This window comes from Haliotis rufescens, unplaced genomic scaffold (assembly GCF_023055435.1).
Source record: "Haliotis rufescens isolate VD_foot unplaced genomic scaffold, xgHalRufe1.0.p SCAF_81, whole genome shotgun sequence".
Taxonomy (NCBI): Eukaryota; Metazoa; Mollusca; class Gastropoda; order Lepetellida; family Haliotidae; genus Haliotis; species Haliotis rufescens.
In genome coordinates, this window is record NW_025964374.1 from 124131 (window position 1) to 148439 (window position 24309).

The 24309-nt window shown below is 37.5% G+C and overlaps 1 protein-coding gene across 1 annotated transcript; it reads left to right on the forward strand.

Moving 5' to 3' along the window:
* The first annotated feature begins 1652 nt into the window (after positions 1-1652).
* Positions 1653-23091, forward strand: LOC124143373 (homeobox protein Nkx-6.2-like). The gene is made up of 3 exons (XM_046512331.2): positions 1653-2223; positions 5293-5489; positions 19200-23091. The coding sequence occupies exons 1-3, from the start codon at positions 1806-1808 to the stop codon at positions 19386-19388; spliced, it is 804 nt and encodes a 267-aa protein (XP_046368287.1). The 5' UTR covers positions 1653-1805; the 3' UTR covers positions 19389-23091.
* Positions 23092-24309: the final 1218 nt, after the last annotated feature.

A 24309-nucleotide genomic window follows, 5' to 3' on the forward strand; every position in this document is an offset into this window, starting at 1 on the left:
TATGCATGCATATGCATTGTATTAATCACCTATATACATATATACTACATGCAACTGATCACACTGACTATGTAATAATTTCCTGTATAATTCTTAGTTGAAGTAGGGAGCATAATATCCGTTGAAGTGGTATTGGTCGTATGATTGTCATAGAGATCTGTGTCAACACAACACGTGTCATAGATTGACCTCCATCTCAACTCACAACAAACACATGCATATTTGACAGCAAGACTAGATATGATGAATATTATTAAAATAGTATTTAAAATTAAATATTTGATTTTAAACTAATATTCATATGTTAATGAGACACCATTAAAGAGGCGGATTGTGTGTAAACGGGCATCAAAAGAACACTTACCGTTTCAAGCAACAAAAACACACATCATAATATCCGCCGCCACTTCGAAACAATATCCTAAAAGCTTACTTTTATTTAAATTTGAATTTAACTACAGAATGATCATAACTGTAACGAAAAAAGATTTAATGAAAGATGTTAACAATAAACTTGACACATATCTCCTTGTAGGCTCCGAAACGCCACCATGGAAATCGAAAAGAATTTGCATAATTAAAGACATTTTATGCGCAGAGCGTGGCAGCCCGTGAAGAATATAAAACACAACTTAATCAAAAGGTTGTGAGAGAAAGAACGAAAAAGTAATTAATTTTGTAAAAAGGGTAACACCGAAAAAATCAATACTTTACAACTTTGTCACCAGAATGTCACATGAAGAAATTACCTGGGTAAAATCCCTTATTGAACCCGACCCAACTCAAACTCGGGAGTGTAAAACATAACACTTTCCCCTTGAGAGGGTGATAACTGATCACTGATAAACTGAATTGTACAAACAGGGTATATGCGACATTTCAGTCATTTATTTTCACTGACACGAGTCATGTGTGATATTTGAAAGGCGGGTCCTTCAGATAAGGGATTTTATGTCATTTGAATAACACCAGGATCTGGCTTTCGAGCGAGGTAGCCATTTTAAACGCTTTAAGTGTAGCCATAGCAACTCCAATGTCATCGGCCAGGCTGTGTTAAAACTTCTGGTGATAGAAATATGTAATAAAGGATTAATACAGGAATTATTACAACACGATTGGGTTAATTGTTTGTGCGATGTGTTGAGTAAATATCATACAATTGGGACAAATTTTAATACGATTGTGCGGTTTTAACGAATTTTGACCCCTATCAATTTTCTTCTCGTTTGTTAAAAGATTTTCGTTCAAATTTGACATTTTTCTATTCGGAGTTTCGTTTTAACACAATTTCCAACCCTCTGGCAAAATTACTAAGCAATACGGAACAGATCTGCCGTTCCACTTTAGATGCGAAAAGTGATTAGGAAATTGGATCTTATCTTCACAACATGTTGTAGAATTTTGTTTGTTCGATCTTAAACGACCAACACGTGTAGCTGAAGCCAGCGCCGTCACGCTGCTATAGCAAACCTCAAACACAACGCCTAATCATTTTCTTATCCTCAAATCCCTCAGCCAATAACACCTTACCTAAACCAGCAGACAGTTCGAATAAGCCCCGCCCCTCAACCAATCAGAACGCACGATACGCACGACAGGACTCGCCTCCGGCGGTACAAGGTGTTATGAATTACAGGTCCCAGTGATTGACAGATCAGTGTGTAAGTCGGCCCGAGTTAGAACTGTCAGAGACGTGTACATTTCTCAAACGACGACGTACTATCGCCGAGCGAACACACACTTACCTTCATTTTCTGTGAGCGTAAACATCCAAGGTGACGGAAGACAAGTCATTCGATGCCAACATGTTGGACTACTGTGCCAACGATGTGTCGGGGAACGGGTACCCAACCTCAAACCCCTCTATGGCATCAATTCTAAACATGAGCGGTTCTATGGACACCTCCAGACAGAATTCCTTCGTCCTAAGCAGTCCCCCTTTAGCGGCGTTACATAATTTAACCGAGATGAAGTTCCCTTCATCACAACAGTTAACAGACTATCAACAAAATGCGTTCAAGCATTTGGCTGCGAACTCAACACCACATGGGATTAATGACATTCTAAGCCGTCCCTTGCCAGGCAATCCACTCGGAATACCCCGGATTAATCCACAGATGTACCTTAGCCCACAAGTACGGTTTCCAAAAATCGCAGAATTGCCAGGTAGACAACCAATCTACTGGCCGGGTGTGCTTCCGCAGCCTTGGAGACCGTCGCCAGGTAAATATGAAAGGGGCTCAGATATGTTCATAAAAAAAGTTATCTTGCTTGAACGCAGTCATGTGGGTAACATTTTTGTCGTAACTGCACCTTCTAAACTCCTCAGCTTTTGAAAAGAACGTACAGATGAAAAGTTAACTCTCTTTTATGACTTTTCGAGTTGATTTAAATTCTCTATTGAATTATGTGTTTCTGTTTTTTTAGGTTATTATAACTGTAATAAGAGACACATATCCAATCTAACTGTAAATTACCAGGAACGTGTGGTTGAATAAGATTTAATTCTTAATTTATTTTTTTTTAAATATTTTTTCAATAATACTGACCTTACCTCATTATTAAAGGATTGAGTAACTGTACACTGAATGTGTGTAGCCAATCTATCCTAAATAATTAAAAAATGTTCTTTTTCACTTCTTCAAAGATAAGCGATAGGTTCTTATGTGAATAAAATACATTTGTTAAATAGTATCAAAGTGATGAATAAAACACCGTGCTCTTGTTACATCTATCATGTAACAAATCGACTTACATTAGACGTTAACTATGTCATCAATGTTACACTCCCTACCGGGACGTCCCAAGGCGCTAATATCATCTTGTGCCTGTATTCTTTTTCTCAACAAAAGTTTTCGTCATTTTAAATAATCATTTTTCCTAAAGAACAATTATAATATACTTAAGTGTGGCGAAATCACATTTCAATATGCCTGTGTGAATAATAGGAGGTTAAATAAATAATTTAAACAACAGATCGAGTACAATTAACATATCATCATATCCCACGCTGGACCATTATCCTGTTAAAATCATGTTGCCTTATTTTCAAAACAGGTCTGTGCATTTAGTGATGTTAAAACACTTATCACAAATGTATATACCATTCTGTATGGTAGATCTACCACCTGGTTAGCGTTTTGTTTAAGCACTTAAAAACTGACCGGAAAATATATATGTCACATCCTAATTACCTAATGACAAAATAACAGCCTTGTTATCTCATTTAAAGTACTTAGCTCTTTCGATATCTAACCATGCATTTCTGCTCGAACGCGCAATGCTGGGGGTCTCTGTATACCAACCGGGAAGTTTTTTGAAAACTTTTTAATGTTTTTTGGGTGCGGTGCTTGTGTGGTTGCCGTGTAACGTTATCTGGCCGTAGGGGGTTGGGCCATCATTGTATATTTTTTATGTATATCCCCTCCCAAGAAAAGGGGGTAAGTGTTCACACATTTTGAACTTATGTTGGTAGCATTCTCGCAATGGAAAAGGGTTTGTAGAGTAACTGATCTTGGGAAGAAACATATATACTTCTATCATTGATACATTCTGATTAAATAATCTTAAATTCTTTTCTGGACATACGGCTTTCTATTTCTACTCCTACATAAAAATACTGTATAATATACTCGTCAGTGCAGTCATTCACGATACAGGTTACAGTCATTCCATTAACTATGAAAATAGTTGGTTTTGTGTCTTTATATTGATGTTAATAATAATAATAATAATAATAAGGTTTATAATATTTTATATATAGAATATATTAGAATAAGTTGCAGGTGTGGATTGTCAAACACATCTATTCTTCATAGATAACACCAGTCAATAGATAACACTCTAATTCTGATCACTAAGTACATTACAGCCATAGATAAGTAATTGGATAAAATACAAGTTGAATATTTTAAAAGAATATTCATGTACATTTCACTGACATTCTAATCAGGAAATGAGAGTTGTTTTCGTGTACTAGACTTTCTTTCGAAATAAACCACGAATGTGATTTGTTTAGATACTGTTGAAAAACGGAATTAACAATAAAACAAAATTCCTTGGGAGTTAGGGATTTATATACCATTAAACACCGATAGAGAAAAATACATGGCGAATATTGCAATATTTTTTTCAAAACAAACGCTAACAACGCACGTGACAAATGATGGAACGTAGGCAAAATAATCTTGATTGACAGCTGCCGACATCAGTCCGCTCTGATTTTGACAGTAACCCGATTATATGGTGCACGCAATCGATGCCCAATAACAAGATATCGATAATATCCTAAATGATGACAGGACTAAAATCAGAGCGGAGGGGGTGAGGGAGGGGGAATAGTCTTCGTATCACGCAATTAACTGGTTAAAGATGACACCCGCTAATTGTTAGAAACCGGAGTGATAGCAATCGACACGGTTGTACATTTCAGCTTGTTCATAGCATGTGGTATCCATAGCGGATGTGTTCGTGCAATGTAACGTCCTTGTATATAGCAGAAAGGGATTTCGGGGCCCAGTGAACATGACAACTTCACATTGTCCACACATGTTCCAAATTAAGGGACAAAATTGGCCCCCGGCAAACGCACCAGAGATGTACATATCCTTATGTTCCTTTCGCTACAGACGCGTGGTGGTGGGATAAAAAACGATGCAGATCTCAAGATAAGGTTATATTGCAATTTCACGGTTATGTACAGCTTATACAAATTTTGAATTACTGTTTTGAATGAATGAGATGTTGTCTATTGAATATAACATATCCGAAATACAGATTCCAATCTACTTTTCATTCATTTCAAACCCTCAACAGCTTCTTGAGGAGAAGGGAAAAGAAATATTCTAAACATTAAAATACATTTACTCTCTTCCCCAGTGTCTTAATCTATGGACTAACACGAACACTATATACACAAGTAGTCGCTCTTACATCTGTTAAAATTAAAATAGGCACATGTTATGTTCATAAACAAGTATTATTTTTTAATCTCGCTACATACACTGTATGATCCCGACACAAGGGTATCATTTATGTAATAACCTAAAAATAGAAGTTATAAGTAGCAAACAATTTTCAAAATACACACGTAAGCAAATTGTTGCAAAGAGAGGACTATATTTCATATTTTATTGAACTTTTCATGTTTTACATTGCCTTCTTTGCGATACATTTGACTGATGTGGTGGCATTCATATAACGCCGCCCCAATATTTCATTTCCCATGTCTTGTTCATTAATTTACCACTTCGTCATTTGTCCTAACCCGCCTTTTTTTCGTTCCCCACGAAGGCTCCTGTGCACGTTTTACAGCCAACTCATCCAATGTAATTGTCGACAAGGATGGAAAGAAGAAGCATACAAGACCAACCTTTTCTGGACAACAAATCTTTGCACTTGAAAAAACTTTTGAACAAACCAAATATTTGGCGGGACCTGAACGGGCGAGGCTAGCGTATGCATTGGGAATGTCAGAGAGTCAAGTTAAGGTGAGTGAAATTTGTTTACACTTCTGGTTTATTTTTATTTTTTTAGTTATTCTTTCTGCATCTCTACTTTCTAACACTTAGCATCGGTAAACTATTTTTCTTTCCTTGTAAGCAAGCGAAACGAATTTCTACTCTTGAATTTATTTCTGAGTTCTTTATTTCTGAGTTTAGAACTTAAATAACAATTGCATTGACATTTTGTTTAGATTGGATTAAACCCATGGCGCATCAATAACCCAAAATAAGGATTGAAAACATTTAAATATAACAACATATCCAGTAGACCATGTTCAATTTGCAAGGGAAAATACTAAATACAGAGGCGATTTAATTCCTAATCACAGGGCAACTCTCCAACAATGGCAGTCAAAACTTAATGTAACAAAATGTGAATTCATATTCTTTTCTATAATAATAAGTGATCATATTTAATCCCATACGAATTGTTAATTACGGAAAACAATGAATACAAATTTAAATCTAAAACAATAAAACTCATGTAAAATGTTTCCCTGCCTGCGAGTGGGGGACATAAGCTGTTATTATCGCTGACAGTCGGAGGTGACTGATAGCCGTGAAATCATGAGGCCGAAGACGAAACAATTAAAGTTAATCCGCCAAATGTCGTCCGACAAATGAGGCGTAAGGCAACCAAACCGTCTGGTGACGATTGCACTTGAAACGGATTTCAGTTAAGAAATCCGATCGTGTCCATATCATTTTGCTTAATTTATTTGTTGAAAAAACATATCGGTTTATCCGCCACCATCCGCAATCTATGTTTGTGATATGGCCAAGTGGGTGTACTATCGAATTACATTGTGACAGATCTTTGATCTTTATTGACATGTTTGTCGATGAATTAGGCATATAATCAACAACACTGTATACAGTTTGTCAATTTCGATTGCTGTGCATGTTTACAAAGCGGCCAGCGATTTCAGGCAAGGGTAACTTTGTTGTGGTAGTATGCGAATCATTGATTATATTCGCAGGTGCGCGTTTGTCCAATGACTTCAATAGAAACATGGTTTCAAATTTTATTGAATAGATCTAAAGTTTATTAAATAAATAAATCAAATTATGAAATAATAACAATAAAGTGCATAACACATAAACATGATACATAAATAAATATATAATTTAAATAAATAATTGTATAAATCAATAAAATTGTATATCTTTGCAAACAACATTTTAGTCCACAGGCTTATCAATAAGATATAGCAGCCACTCGTGCAATCCGTGTATCTAATTTGTTTCCGATTATTGCTTTGGGGGTGTTAATTGGCCGCTGTGTGCCCCCAGGCGGTTTGTCAATCAAGCTCATGTCTGTTTAGACCATAGTTTTGATGGCTCAATTCCGGTGTTGGCTTGTCCCAATGAGCTTCGGTCACCTTCTTCAGAATCTTCTGACAAGTGATGGTGGTGGAACTGTTCGAAGCAGGGTTCGTGAACAGTCGGTCTAACCCTCTACTGAATACCTTGTCAATCATATTAGGCCCATGTGCCCGATCTGTTCATATCTGTCTTGAATAAGCCTGTCAGTTCGGTTTGGTACCAGTGGATTATGATAAATATATACATTGTGGGTTCTTTGTGGTTTGGGAAACCCTCAGAAAGTGTCATATGGCGCGTACTTAAGAATGGTCAGACGCATTATTCTCACAGACCGCTTCCAACAAAACCGTGGACCCGACAGCGCAATGATGGCAAATATGTGCATACATTTCCAGTGTCTTGTTACATGAACAGCTATTCGTTTATGATGTTAAAATGTGTAACTTTGATGAAACTTCTGGGCGTCCACATTAGCATTGTGTCGTGGGATAAGGATAATGTACACACTACTTACTAAAACCATTTCGGGCGTCTATGACAGTGAATCATGTATGGGTTTGCAGCAACAGCTGATTATATTAACATTTCACAAACCAGTAATCAAAATAGCATTTACATCACACGATGAGCAATTATTCAGAGATGGTAAATCACTATAAGCCTCGACTAGGTTTTTAATCTTTCAAAAACGTTTATTTATACCCGTTTATGGTAAATTCCAGTTCATTACACAAGTGTCACTTTATGTCACATAAAGCATAATTATCCTAATGAGATTTAATCTACTATTATGGGGAAAATATCAGTCTATTGGGATTATGCAAACCGAGCTGTGTCGCGATATATTTCCTCTTTTTTAGAAACTTCATGACCAAAGCCGGCGTGTTTAAAACGTGTATATTTCGCATAAATGAGTTGGGCTTCTATAACGGCTGCGCCACGGGAGATCTATCGAGTTAATATCTCTATTGAAATTGAGCTCGGGTGGCGGAGGGGAGCGCTTCAGACTGTAATCCTATTCCTTTGGTAGTCGGCTGACAATTCGCCCAGTCGGTTCTCACATCGCGAGATCCCGCTGCGCTTCGCGAGATCCCACTGAGATCTCGACTCGAGGGACACCATCACAAAAAAAGGTAGTTGACTTTTCAGAAAGGCACAGCGTGGCCTCTATTTAATGACTTCTCTCTGCATTACGATACATTTGCCCTGTGCCTGTGTCATCATTTCGCGCCATTACAGATGAAAGGGGGACATGTTAACTTAGCGTAAACAGCTATCATCTTTGGAGGGGGTTGATGGGAAATGTGGATGTCCACTCCATAATAACTCCCATGATGCCTTCAACTTGGAGATGCTAAAGCAGCCAAGTGGAAAAAGCTTGTCAGTGTATTTCAGGGCTCATTTTTTTATGAATAAAATTCACTCTTTGAAATTGACACTTGTGAATTTTTAAACAGTCTATAATGCCTATTGAAACTTCAAGTATCTGCGCTTGTTTGACGATATCTTAATCTAGTTTGTATCAACCTCCACTGTGAATGACATGGGGTTTATGAAATATACAAGTCGCTTAATAGCAACTGTTTGCGTAACTTTGATCAGATCGTATCAATTTATGCCAAACCGTGGTATATCCGCTCACATATTTCGTTGATATAAACGTAAACAAATCAAAGTTTATCCGTTTGATCATGTAATCATTTCACTACAAGTGTAATAAACCTCATCACAAAGACTTATACACACAGCGGTGGGTGCGCTGTTGACTTCGAAGTCTGAATAGAAACGGAAGTGCACACTTGGAATGTGGATTACGAACGACTCGCGTGATGTCACTTTGACAGACGCGTAGATTTTTATCAACTCATGCCTTGTCCGAAAGGATATCAGCAAATGCGGAAATTGTACAATTTGGCGATTGCCTTGGGTTTTGGGGGTATTTAAACAGAAAAAAAACGGTTCATATAAACACAGTATATTTTCAATGGTAACATTTTTTTAAACAAATACAAGCGACACGTCGTCACATGCAGCACGTGCAACAAAAGATAAACTGGATTTTCTGGTAATAAACTGCAACGTACATCAATAAGAAATCACACGGAAATGCTGTTTTATTTCAAAGCTATGGAAAATGTTTCCACATACATGGTATTTAAGAAATAATTTCTCATATAAATTGCAGCAGTCTGTAAAAATAAAGAAATATGCCCCAAAGAAATATGTTGCCTTCTGCTCAAAGAATCAGAGAAAAATCAAGCCTTTTGATACAAATATACAAAAGGTAATTGACGCGATATGCCTTCTCTCCAGGGATATTTAAGAACGAGTGGTTCTAATTACAGGGAAAGGGTCGTTTTGTAGCTAGAACCTCATCTCAATCTCCTATAGTTGAATTTCTAGTATAAATAAACTCATTCTTTCCTAGTTCAAAGCAGCTTTGCCAAGGGGGATGACTGGAACACGAGGACCTCAGAAGACTCCATTGATATTAAAGATCCGTCAACCTCACAACTGCAAATGATAATATAGTTTGTGAAATAGTTTCTGGATGAGGGAATAACGAATTATTTTCAAAACAAATTCACCATTCTGGCTTAGTCGGCATCTTCGTTTGATGCATTTCTTAGTAAATAAGATTGAATCGACGATACTTCATACAATTATTGTGCAACACTACGTATAAGGAATGGGTAATTATCACACGCAACTTCGGGACCATTTACGATACTTAGTGAATGGTACACTGTATCTATCTCGCAAACACCATGCAATATTACCTTACACATTCGTCAAAAGTAGGGACCTTCAAAGGGGACAAAAATGACTTCTCCTGTTGAACACTTCAAGCTATTTACGTTCAAGACGAAGCTGTAATCTATTTACCTGTTTAGTTGTCCATTGTTGCTCTTTTTCATTTATTCGCTTTGATCTCGCCGCTTCTACTTATCACATTAATTTCTTTATCTCGTATCTTTGTAGTTGTATCAATGTTCTCTAAACCGAGCCGATCCTACCTTTAGTCAATTAATGCCGCTAATCTGTGACTTTAAACGCCTTACCTGTTCCCTGACAATAGAGTGTTATTGATGATATGATTAGCAAGGTAAGTTGACGGCGATCATCACTACAGGTGTCGGAACACACCTGAAGCTTTAACTCATTGATCATGTCAATTACACCCGGAGATTGTCGATAACGTTTGTAAACAGCAAGTTAGCACAACAAACTGGCTCGAAACGCTGTTATTTGCAGGTGTAATTTCAAATGAATTTATAACAAAGACGGCGCAAGTAAATATTCTGCAATAGGGTTAATATGTTGCAGAACCGAACGGATAAACTTATGCCCCTTTTGCGTCATTAAATACATGTACATATGGTAATGTTTTCATTTCATTTCATGAACCGTCATGAATTAATTATATGTGAAAGACGAGGGGTCGGAATTTCAAGTGAAATAAACAAAGAATTAATACCCACATCTGTTTATGTAATTACAGTGTTAAATGTTACAGGATATTGTCGCTGTTACAATCACAGTACCAGCGAAATAAGAATACTGATATGAATAAAGATTGGCACACAGAGGTTCTTGTCATTCTAATGTTTCTGTAATTCCGTCAAATTAACCCATTCTGTCACGAATGAGCGAATGTCATCCAGAAACGGTCAAGGATTAAAATTTCAACCTGAAACCAAGCGATATAAAGAAGCACATCAGGGTGGAATTCTTATGATATTGAACTTTCCCCTAAGCGACCCGGCAGTATAACAATTCTTCGATGTTTGCTAAATTCGATGATAAAACATTAGCCCTCACATAAGGAGGCTCTGAGCCTGAAACATCCCATAGCGAATTTGTCAAACGCGGTGACGTAGCCTTTGTTCACGCCTTTCACGTGCAGGGATGTCTTTGCCCGTGCAGCTCGGACACAATGGTGAGCGAAAATGAAATTGCGAGTTATTGGGGGAGTATGCATCCCTACATGCAATAGTGATCATGTCTCAGTTAAGGAGGACTATTCACACGGAAAAATTATTTCCTGAAGCGCAAGAAGGAAAGTCATCAGTCCTCGGTATTTCGACGGCCAACGATTCTCTTAGCACGGCACCGGTCTTTTCTCATCGTATCCAATACTAGTTAATGAAATTTTATTTCGCTTTTATATTAATTTCATTTTCTGTGTGATAAAGTTTAATTCCGTCAAGTTTTTCACTCCTTTCACGCTGCATTGAACAGCAATTGACAAGCGCGTGCGCTCGTGCGGATGTCGATTTCAGATCAGCTGTCAACCCTTTGGTCGCTCGTGCCGAAATCGACATCGTTTAGACATCTCTGATGCACGTGACAAACAAGGAACTGCTTTGGGTGAAATGTGGTATTCTCTTGGAAATTCCTTTATTAAGTCTAGTACTTTTGATCATAAAATATTAACAATTCAAATATTAATAATAAATAAAATTGTCAGCATCTCCTGATTGAATAAAGTCGTAATGTGATCTATTTGCACCAGCCCTAACACTTTAATTATTTAGTGTGATGGGAAATGGCTTTTAAATAGGACATCTCGTTAGCCTGGAGGCAAACTTCTCGTAACATAAATAATGTGATCACATCTCGCAAAGGAACAAGTACAATATAACAATGCATGGAGAAATGTCCTGAGAACGTAAGCACTATCCTACCCGAATATTCTGCTTAACGAAACTCATTAAAGAGGCTACAGCACAGTTGCTTTATAAGTGACAAATCTAGTGACTCCATATCTAGATTTTAAATAATCCTATTTTCTTTAATGGTGGAACATGTTAAGACAATAACCTTCTGAATCTCTTTAAATAATAATAACAAAAGGTTTACTGATTTTCACATAATATAATTCAGACCACAGGGCGAGAAAGTGCGGCAGCGGTATTTTTTGATTATCTAAACATAACGTCTTATTGTTTTTCTGAACTGCGGTGATATGACAACTGTTTTGTTCTTTGATTTATTGCGATGGAAATCTACTTAACATGACCAAGTTTATTTACGTGGGAATATTTGTGGAAGGCCCGATAAATGTATGGGAACACTCGCCCGGCATTGAATGACGCTGCAGCCTCAGAAATATTACCCTTCTTTAGTTATCGTTATTGAAATCCTCATCATAAACGAAAGAATACCTTGGACACACGCTGAGAACAAACATGTTATGATCGCAAGTACTTAAAATGAAATGCGTCGATAAACTTCATCTCCGTGTATAAAACATCACTTTAGGAACGGTTCAATAAGACAAAAGATCGCTTTCAACGAATTATCATAATATAATCATCAAATGATACCCCAACATCAAGATTCTACAAAATGATTATATATTCTAAATGATTAATTCCTAAATGTTTGCTCTCAAGTATTAACACAAGAAATAAGATTAATCGAATATCAATAGCATCCTCAATTATGTGTGAGAAAAAAATTCGATTTCTTAATCACGTGATCTGACTGGTCGCTTAAGTCATTAGTTGGGGTAATGGATCACGGTACTTCGATTCCTCACCGTTTTTGTAGCGGGTTCATGACATTGAATTTTATTCCATTCGACCTTTCTTTGGTACCGCCTTAAAGCTTGTCTGCATTTAATAGGAGAAATATGTTACCGACCGTGTTCGCCTATATTGAACTCAACACCGAATACAAAGTGTGTGAATTTTCATTACCATTTTATCATACATAATTAATATATAATGCGCTGTATTAACTTTAATAGCACCTGCACTTCATTGATTTGTACTCACGTGGGTATAAAATATGATTCAAAGGGCTTAAGTATTCATTTAAGTTCAAATGCGCGACATAAGTTCACAATTCAACATTATACCTTCTGTATATATAACCAATGCAGAGAGTAACGACAGTCATCAAGAACGAAGCAACACATTCAATCATTCAAATTCAGAATTGATTATTTGCTTTCAATAGTATTTCGGATAACTATCCAGTATACTGGTAAATAAATAATGACTTCATAATTAGATATTACTAGCCGATGCCCGTACACATTTTACGCTATACATCTAGATTTCATAGATTTCGTTTTTGTTCGAGGCTTAATTATACAATCGCGTCCAGTGTTTCCAAACAATAGGCAAGTGCTGTATCATTTCCATGAACGTGTGAAATTGTGCAGTTTGTGTATATTTGTTCAACATGCAAGGAACGTGAAGAACACAGCTCGCATTGAGCGCGTGTTATTTCAACTGAGAAAATCCAAACGAAACAAACAAGGAAACTCCTATACCATTCTCGGGATTTTTTACTCCGCGCGTTGCCCCCTAAATCATGTGCTTGTACTCCTTAAAGCAAGCATATTTATTTATTTTAACAAGCAAACGAAATTCAGAATATCTTGATAACTTAATACATTCTTCGTTGATGCCCCTACCCTCCGCTAATAACGAGAAAAGCAGACATAAACTCGAAAAAGAATAACATATTAAATAATTCCGTCATGTTATATGAGAGATGGGGTGATACAAGGGAACTGTGTACCCGTGTGGTCTCTCCCGTGGGTTAGGGGTCATATCCCACCCCCATAATGCCAGCCCGGGGGTGGCTGATAGGGAGAGTTAAGTTCTTTCGCTTACACGCTTTTACCGTGAGTTATTTACACTACAGCGGTGGGCTTATATCGAGGTGGGTGATTTATGGGGATTCTGTTAGTTCTAATAACATCACTCCAAAACACGTTCACATCTCAAATATGGCTCTCAGGGCTGCGATCAAGCACATGTTTTTTGCATCTTCAGTGAAAGAAACAATTTGTTCGTTATGCTTGTTAGTTCTAAGATCGTGATTGAGATTAGTAATAGCAGTCATCGGTGTGAAATTCACGAAGGACCACCACGAAAGTGGCTGCACTGCTGTGATAGAGAGATGTACTCAAGGGTCGTATCTGTTGTTGATTTCTTTTTTGTACCGTGAGATTCATGTCTGTTTTGTTTACACAACAACAAACTAGAACCACGATTCATATACTTATTTCCTTTATAAACAAACAAACTGCTGTTTCAAACCAAGATAATGCTTAGACAATGTTGCATGCTGCACGTGCACTGAAATAAACAAACATGTACATATCTGTCAATTGTTCCTATTTATCTAGCAATTTATTGTAAATCTGATATCTAATAATAACTACGAGGCGTCTTATTTGATAAACGAAACAGGTTTAGTACCGACTACTGTGTTCTCTGACCAAGGAGATATTTTCAAAGCTGGTGAATGTTTTGATTGGCGTGTTGTCTATTTCACACGTCTCGCTGTTCCACGTGTATATGATACACCTCTGACGTACACTCGCCACAGTTATAGCTATTGTTTTACACGCAATGTGTTTATACGCTACAGTGTTACTTCATAAAACACAAGTAAGGTACTAGCGGTTTTATTACACCTTTGGTTTGGCTGTAAAGAAATTGTTAGAAAACTCAAACAGCAACTGTTCTGGAGCTGTTCCTAAGATTGCTGCTATATTTTCTCTTCTGAAGTCATCTCCTAAACATCGCTGATGTATTTTACAAGTTTTCATGTACCACCAAGAGAGAAAGACTCCTTTTGACTGCACAATCCTTCTGGAACTCTCTTTAACACTATGCTGGCATAATTTTCAGCTTGTAAAAGGATTTTTAACACTCAATTAAAGCCAATGAAAAGAATGCGCTGTTTTTACGCCAGCTAGCCTAGTGTGGGTTTCATCCTACAACAAACTTCAGCCAGTGTTGGTTTTAGTGGTATGCGTTTTTATCTTCACCCTGCCCTCATACTCCATAAATTGTCAACAAAAATGTGACATCTTCCTCACAAGCCTATATTACTTGCATGTCAAAGAGCCCGTATCGTTGTAGATGCTTTGAGAAAACAACTAAAACTAACGAAGGGTAAACGAGACGAAAAGAGACAGTGCGTTAACGAAATCCCCCCTCCTTCAATCCACTTAGTTTTCGCTTATTACGTCCCAAGGCGCACATGCGTATCTTTTACCGAACGACGCAAGCAATCCAGGACCTACCTAAATGTTTTGCCAGATTTTTTTGGCGTCTGTCATCGTTTCAAGCTTGACTGTCACATTTTAGCGATCGTCCATTTTCCCAGAAATTCCTGTATAAGCATCCATTTTATGTCTGAGTTGTAGGGAAAGCGTCAGTGCAACAAGAGGCACACATTTGTCCTATCTGTAAACACAATGTATGTTTTTTGTCCTTAAAGGTTCATGACATCTTTTCAGTTGTATTTTTTTTCTGTTCACTGTCATATACGCATTGTCTGCCACCTGACATCCGGTAGCCATTGTTGCTGTAGCTTTCGTCGCATTTCGCTGGTCTTTGCAATGGATGTGGTCTTTGTTTTCATTGAGAATCAGACAAAAATACGTTACTTTCGTCTGTGTCCTTTCTCTCTCAACACGACGTGTGAGATAACACATCACGCACGTGGTCACTCATCCTAGCATCTTTATTACGTGTTTTTACCTGCGTAACATGTTTTCGATGCAACGCAAAACCTCCCTCGCGAGAAACCACAGCGAAATAATTAATTACTTTCACAAAATTGAGGGGTTTATTTTCTCACTAGTCATATCCTTTATCACAACATATTGACTTAATTCTAAACAAATACCCATTCATTTCCTATCAAATATTATTGTTATATATATACAACATTAAGCGCAACACACTTAGCGACAAGGAAGCGGTCCACGTATGCTTAAATCAAGTTAACACTGAACTCACACAAGGTCAAGATAACAAAGAAAAATGAAATAAAACATTCGTCAATCAATATTATTTTTATCAAATAACCAACCTGCTATTTGATTGACCTTGATGAACCTATAATATTTGGAAAACCCCACTGCTAGCGTTTTATCTAGCCACGTGTTATTTCACGTATGTAATCCCTGTGTACATGTTACTCCCTTTAACATGGATTGACGACCGCTGCTGGGTTCTGTGTCAAAAAGACGGGTTTATGATTTGAGCGTTTGTGCTTGACAGGGCGATTCTTATCCATGTATTTACAAAATAGATTGTCCCCAGCTATGGCTTTAGCAGATTCGTTATTTGAAACCGAAGCGTAGAATGTCAACGGGAATGACATTATTTTGTGTACTTAAGAACTTCAGTGTTTTTGTTGGAACTTTGAAATTCACTTACAGTGTTTCCATCCTTCACGAACAAACAAACTTTGAAAATCAGCACCAGGTTTTTCTATAAGAAATAATGTCATCATATCTAAGTACACTGCCCTCGTATACACACATCAATTAGACGCATACTGTATATGATAGATGTTTCTAATCTGTCATGTCTGTATTTATGAAAATACAAATTCTGATAATCAATATTTCGCTATAAATAAAAAGAATATATTTTCTCATATGTAAGATTTAAGGTTTATGTGCGCCGTGAATTATTATACTATAAAAAGCAGCGTTAAACCCAACTCACTCACTTACCGTTATAGTGTACGTAGTTAACCATAGCTCATATTTGTCACTATTCATGATATCGAGAGTGCAATCGGCCTGGTTTAAGCTAGGGGCAGTTCGCCATCAACGCTGGCGCAGGCACTGATATGTTTGTGTGTTTAGCTAGCCCTCGGAGTCACACACTTATGGCAATAAACGTCATTCCTAGTAATAATGTACATACTCTATAGCCATGGAGAGGTTCCGGCAGTATATAAAATCCCAAATTTACATTCAACCGTAAACGAAAACTAGGTATCCAATCTCATGGAGACGCGATTTCCCCCTAATCAACTCATATTTATACTTTTACAAACGGAAATCGCAACTTTGATGTATGCTACCAACGCGACCGTTTACTGGACCGCGCCTACACATTTAACTGCTTTTATTCCCTGTTAAACATTTTGTAAGAATATCAAAAGTAATAATCAGATTAAAACGCGATCTTTCCTCGAGAGTATTTCTTTACAAATTTAATTGTTAAATAATTATTATCCTGAAGATGAAGTTTTAGAGCTTTTTGTCAACTGCTTTCATGCGACAGCTCAAACAGCGCGATTAGTCGAAACAAGCCAATGATTGACAATGAACTATACAATTTTATTGCGCACCGCATAGCCTATTTTAAAATCAAACCATGACTTAATGTTGTTGTTCTTCTTCCTGTGCTCGTAAAACTAACGACCTCTGAACGTAATTCAATACGTACCTTGCCCATAACTACAAATTATCAAATATTGATAATGCTGGCTGTATTATGGCGGGTATGGGTATAGAATCCTCAGATAGTAGCTCTGTGAACACCTGGTATTAATATGAGTTTTTGTTCGGTATTTACAATAGAGTCAAGTCGCTCTTTCACATCTAGGTTCATTGACAGTCTTATCACGAGCGCAAGGCATTCAAACTATAGCCTGTTTTGTAGATCAGCAAGACTTTAGTCAAGCATGGACTGCTCATTTGGGCTTTGTCAGTGTTCAACACGTCGGGTGAAGCGATTGGATTTTCAAAAGCGTTGTCAATAATTCATTTTTCTTGCAAAGGGATATTCTGTTCATTTAGTTCTATGTCTTCAGTATCACAAAACTTGGGCTTCTAATACTGGAAGTGGGTGGGCCTTCATACAGTTATTGCCCATTGATGAAAAACTACGAAAGCGTTTTCTAATGGTAGCCATTCATATCTCTTGCTATCGCTACTATGGTGACTATTTTGGTAGAATATTATTACGTCTCGTGTCGAGGCAGGTCGACACAGTGTGCCGAGGTTACTTTTTCTTGAATGCGAGTCTCGGCAAGAACACAATCTAAATAATTCAAAAGTGGTTGACAGATTGAATGTACCACCTGCGTTTAGAGCGGGTTTAATCAACAATTAGCGCAGTGCGTAAATGATTCGAATTAAAGCAATCTATTCATTTCAGAAGATCATTGGACGTTTGATTTAACGCTTAAATCAGGATTACTTCCCTTGGTTTTGTAGCTGTTGTTTGGATTAATTCATACAATGCCCTAATATACAAAAATATCCACTTGCAATTTATGGGGCTGGGCTAAAGAGATAACCCTTCACATCTCCTCAAAACCTCAAGTAAAGGGCTATCACGCGCCTCTTTCTCAAACAAACCGTCATTGTCGCCATATACTGAGGCAAATGATTTATTTATAATGCATCGAGCAACTCAATTTGTAAGGCAGGATTTTGATAGCCAAGTATTAAACTGTTTTATACATGACTAGGCCAGTGTCATGATGAGATGCTGCCTTTTAAACATCCATCGGGTGAAGAAAAACCCTTGGAAAAAGTTATAACAGAACGCTTTGAATAGAATACCAAACTATAATCCCCTTCCCTGTTGGGATAAGTCTATTTCATATTCAAGGCGCTGTTTAAATTATATTTTTAATATCGGCTGTATCACATTGAAAGGATTTATAACGATTCTACTATACCGCATACGATTGGTCGTGGAATCGTCCTGCCGTAAACTGGTCGCGCTCTTCAAAGATAGAGTCGCTTTTCGGCATGTCGAAAAACCGCTCTCCCTGATCAGATAAAACTATTCGGCAATATTCGAGGCCGGCGCCTGTTTTATGTCCCTATCAACTTTATTCGCTTCTCGAGCTGAAGCTATAAGCGGGATTTATGGACAGAGAGGTGTTAAAATGGGTATATCCGATCACATCCAACAGTACTTGGTCATTCTGTAAGATGGATTTGAGTGTTGACCATTTAAATTCCTTTTACACACACGGGCGATATATACGAAGGCCTATAAACTTCCCATGGAGTCTCATTCTGTCAACATATATGAAAATGTAATAGACGCCCCATCTGTTTTAACGCCAAATAAAAGACCGTCATTTCTTATGTCTTGCCAACAGCTAACGGCCTATATAAGATACGATACATCTTACTCTCACTTAAGTTTGTGACATGTATCGAGGGGAGATAACTGATGTATTTTAAAGGTCATTGACCATTCTGAGTGCAATTTAATGAAATATCAGTGTTAGCATATCCCGTAACTTAGTGACACAGATTATGTGCACTTGATAACACGTTCTTGAGATGAATCAAGTTGGAAACTGTTTTTAGTCCTACTCATTTGTTTAACTTCTAACCTATCCTTCTCAATCGTAATCTTTTGGCAATAACCTTCCAGTTTAACATCTCTAACAGGAAGGACATTCTATTTCACCACTTCGTTTTTATAAAAGTATGGCTGAAATTTTGCCGAGGTGACGTTATATTATAACTCACACTTTATGTAATATATTCGCTTTCGGTTGTGTGTATGATAGTTGATGAACATTCGCATTATTTAATACATATTTTTTTTTTTTTTTAAGGTATGGTTCCAGAACAGACGAACTAAGTGGCGCAAGAAACACGCCGCAGAAATGGCTACAGCCAAGAAGAAGCAAGAACAGGCGGAAGACTTGGAAGGTTCTGACTTAGAAGATGACAATTTTGATGGCAGTCGCCATGACAGTTACGAAGAAAGTCCACTTGATCATAACGGTGTAAACGTGTGTTGAGATGCCACACAACAGACTCCTCTGTCCAGATGTAGATCTACCAGTGCTAATAATTACTCTGTGTGGTCCGGAAGTGACTGGTGCTGCAAGTTAGCCAATGAGAAGTCAGATCTCAGGCACGGCGTGGATCGGTTGCCATGGCAATAGATCTCAAGATGGCGGCTGGTCGCCGCGTATGACGCTATATAGTTATATGCCCATGATGAAGACATTTACGAGTTGGTCGCTCTCTGATCTACGTTGTTACTTAGTAACGATGTTTTGCCATCATATCTATATTGCTATGTCCTCTCGTATTGAACTTCCGGTCACCGAACTGATGCTGTGACCTTTAACCTTCAGCTGTAGCCACATAGGATCACCCATACCCTATCTCCCAGCCCTTTGGCAAAGGATAAAGTCAAATATATGGTTATGACTGCTATAAATACCCATTTCATATAACCCTACGACAAACATTATCGTGGGAGGTTTGAGTTAGGTAGCTCTATAAGCCATGTGACGCAGAGGTTGTCGGGATACGAAGTTGACCTACTGACCTTTCCCGAAAACCCCACCCTGCATTGAACAGTCAGATCGCTTTTCTGCCATAGAGCTGTGATGTCAATAGCAAGCTATACATCACCTTGCATTGACAGGGAAAGTCGACGTTTTCATCTGACGGCAATTTATCAGGATAAGGGAAAAATAGAAAGAATTCCAAAATGACTATCGGCTTGCAGGTTGCGGTTAGGTGTGTTGTCTAACAATAAAAACTATGTTTCGTACTCATTTATTTGTAATATTTATCTTGAATTTAACTTAAAATTCGCTTTCAAGAAAAAATATATTTTTATTTATGATATGTGCATTTTAACAGCTGGGTCTGAACATACAGATTTTGTAATGCAACAACTGTTTCGGTTTTAGTCGCCTGGAGGGTATATAATGGGCTGGTCTTTCTTACGGGTGGTGTTCAAACCAGGAACACATCGCCTCTGCCATGGAAATCCATGGCACCAGAGCAAGATAACATTGTTGAAAAGAACAAATCTTTAAACCCGGCAACCGGCTTGGGGAAAGGGTGTTTGCATAGTCAAGTCATTTATTCTGTAGCTAAGAAGTTATCTGTACCACACGATTTCTAACAGACAGCAATGATTTATCACTTGAGGACAGAATGATCGTTTCACTGACCCTAGCAAGATGGACACTCTCTGAGAACCACAATGTCATGAAACCAAGAAAATAGTTTAGTCTCGTTTTATTCAAACTTATATCAGTCTTGCATATTAATTATATTTCGACCATACATCTCATATCCAATATATTTAATTCGTTCAGTTACAAATATTGATGTTTGATTCTATTTTCGTTGGTCAAATAATATTCCAAAATCGCTAAAACGAATGCTATTGCAATTTTATAAATATTTTCTTGGTTTAAACATCACTTTTCATTGACATGACATTTCGACGAGTACATACTGACAGAGGTTTGTTATATGAACCTACCATCCTACCTACCGCACGACAGCTTGTATTGTTATTAAACCATGCGTATTTCGTTTCATACATTTATGTATGGACTTTGTTTGAGAAAAAATGACAAGTCGGAGAAGCCATGTTTGATCGATAATGATGTCATTAATGCATCCGATCACGATGGGCACACTTTCAAAGTGCTATTGATAAATTTGTAAAAATTGATTTGTTGTTAACAACCATTTGAATAACAATTGACTCTAATGATCCCTGCAAACTGAATTATGTCAATGAAAACAATCCAGATCATAAAACGACCGTTGCAAACCGGGTATAATTTCCCTGGTTCAATAAGCATTTGTCCGGGGATTAGTATCGAAATATTCTATGATTGGGTATCAAGTCCAACTGTCCACCATTTGCCAAGCGACCGCCTAAATATCGGGCGGCTTTTGTCTTGAAATCAATTAATTCTCCCTCAAGTTGAAGAGGTAATCATTTGTTTAATTTTGCAATCACCGTGATGTAGTGTCGATTATTGAAATCCTTGCCAGTGTGCAGACAAATTATACTTGAGACATTAACATCCGACAGCAGTTGTATGGCTAGTAGTATTGACGACTGTCGCAAGGGTTGACTTCGGTTGATAAATCGTGAGCCTATTACGTTGAATGTGGAAATTGTGCAAAATAAAACACATTCTATGACAACATATTATAATAAATACCAATTGTTGAAATTAATTGTTTTCCACAACATTGATTTATATCATTCTCGATTAACGCAAAGAAACAAATGATATCAGAGTGTGAAGAGAATGATTTTGTTCATATTATGAACAATTATATGTATTCAAAGTGCAATCTGTTCCCAAACTGAGGGTTTATATATATTCGTGTTGTGACGCTGGAACACGAGCTATGAATCGATGTCAACCTGTTAGTCGAGGCGCAAAGTATTTAGATTAGCATCCCCCTACACAAACACCTGAGCGTGTTGACAGCTTATAGCATAAGCCGGACTTTTGTTTACTTTTATATCTTTTTGTTACGTCTCTGTTCTGTTTACTCATAGGAAGTCTTATACACTTCCACCATTATCATATAGATTATCATATAGATTATAAATCAATATCACTATTGCTTTTTAGTCTGAAATCTGTGATTTTAATTTCATGACTATGTATTTTATCCAAGTTCGTTCAAGTTACGTTTTCACCAAAAAAAACTCAGTTTAGGTGAAGTATATGTTCTCTTTAAACGAGTCTTTTACAAACCTACAATGGCGCGTAAATGTCTCGTGTCTTGCCAATGTGATATTGACAACTAGTGTAGATTTCAATCAATTCCTACAACGGCAACCTCGAATGATGACATACTGAACGTATGTGATCAATATCAGACAGAGTCTTCCAACAATCACATCTTCTATAACTTATCTTTCTGAAATGTAACCTTGTCAATATCTTGATCATATGGCCACTGCTAGCGTGTTTAAAAGGGTAAACTATTGTACATTGACCATAACCAAAATGTATTTCAGTTAAGATTGATGTCAGATTTAGCCTTTGTTGTTTCCTCACGTTTGATTGACAGTTGTATATTTCTGACCCGATTAGCGATATACGTGATGTAATATTAAATATTTACATTTCACGTCCTCTGTGTGGATTTCTATTGAAATGTACAAACATGATTTAAGTGTATAGTATTTAAATGAAATTAAGTTTATTGTTAATGATATTATTGAAACAATGTTTCCTAGTCAGATGTACCTGTATGTTGAACTTTGAGCTAGGAACTAGATGATACTGAATGCCATCTGTGTGTCAGCTATTCATACCATCCATTAACACAAATTAGGGGTCTGCAGTATCATCACTATTTTGTATTTTCATTGAACGGAAAACTGTTCCAAAGCTTTATTTATTAATTCCGAAAATGAGGATATTAATGATGTAAATCCTCAGAACGCAGCACTACCAGTAGAGAAAATATTTCATAGTCTATGAGTAGGAATTTATTTCCTAGCGGAAGGTTACAATTATTGCACGATGTGTCAATTATTCCTACTCCCCTATGGCTGCTTGTACATGACAAAATAGTTCCGCCCTAGACCCAGGGTTGAAATTTTACAGGGGAGGTAATCGCAATGTCAGGTCTTATGCGGCCCTGAAGGGCCCCTTACGATGTGTATAATTTGTTTTAAGATGGTTCGAATAAAGAGAGCCTCGAAATTGACTATGTCTTTGTGTGGTGAATTATTCCAACTTTCTTAGTCGCCTGGGAAAAGGAGAGCCAATAACAGGCTTTGTTCTTTTTCTGTTGGGGCTTACCACTTTAGGCTAATCAGCACTCTAACAGTCAGATCGCCGAGCCGGCAGGGCGCTATTAATTTCTATCAGGTAGCCAAGCCAATTAATAATCTTGAATTTGCGCGATAAATCATCCATTTAAAGAGAGCTGATCCTCGCAATGGCACATGCCGCCGAGAGTAAATTATTTGTACCCCACACTCCTGAGAAGCACATTCTATTCAAGTCTGGCTAGCTCTCCGTATCTACAACATGACGGATAGCATTGAGGCTGGTCTCAATACCAGGGTGAGACGCGAACAAAGACAGGAATCTGATTGATAAATTTCAACCCATCACATTCTCAAATAAGCGTCTTTCCGACTCCCTCTGTAGCAAAAATATGTCGCCTGATCCCCTTACGACTACTTGCAGCTATTTATCTCGGCAAAGAGCCCGGTAGTGAGGTTTTAACGTAATTTGTACGTCTTCCAAGTTAACCTTTCCTAGCCCCTATTGTCAAAGCAGAGCAGGACGAATTGGTAAATCGCATTTGAAGAATAAGGGATGTTCGGTGATGACGGAGGAGAATATTGGTCGTGAGGAAGATATGATTGTAACGACTGCACCCTGAAAGTGCTTAGGTTCAGACGGTGGATGCTTTATATGATGAACACGAAACAATCCTGGAAGAAGTCGATAGGAAAGCATTACTGCCGATTCGAAAATTGCATTTTTCAAATTTACGATAATTGTGCCTATTGAAAGTTGACATTTAAAAACAGTGTGACAACAACTAGTAGGATTTATATGTTTAATCAAATTAGTTGTGACAGTTCATTTTCGGGGACATGGCTTTAGTGATATGTAGCTGTGATATTTCCAAATTTGTAAATTGGGACCATGGTCATGTGACACTCAGTACGATTTCAAAGGGTCAACATTATAGAAGCCATTTCCTTACTCACAAGGAACTTCTATCACCACACCGCGACAGAGAAATCGATATTTATTTTAACTTGTTCATATATATTTCCTCTAATGAAAGGTATATTTATGTTTGACGCAACTATTTCCACGTCAGGGCTTATGATCGAACCACAAAAAGAAACCAGAGAGACACGTTTGAGTTTCGAGTTGATCAGCTGACGTATTAAGGAATTAT

Bases quoted from the DNA above. Each gene is read 5' to 3' on its own strand.
- LOC124143373 (XM_046512331.2), top strand. From the start codon at position 1,806: ATGTTGGACTACTGTGCCAACGATGTGTCGGGGAACGGGTACCCAACC. The intron at 2,224-5,292 runs GTAAATATGAAA...TTCCCCACGAAG, and splicing joins GCCTTGGAGACCGTCGCCAG to GCTCCTGTGCACGTTTTACA. The intron at 5,490-19,199 runs GTGAGTGAAATT...TTTTTTTTTAAG, and splicing joins TGTCAGAGAGTCAAGTTAAG to GTATGGTTCCAGAACAGACG.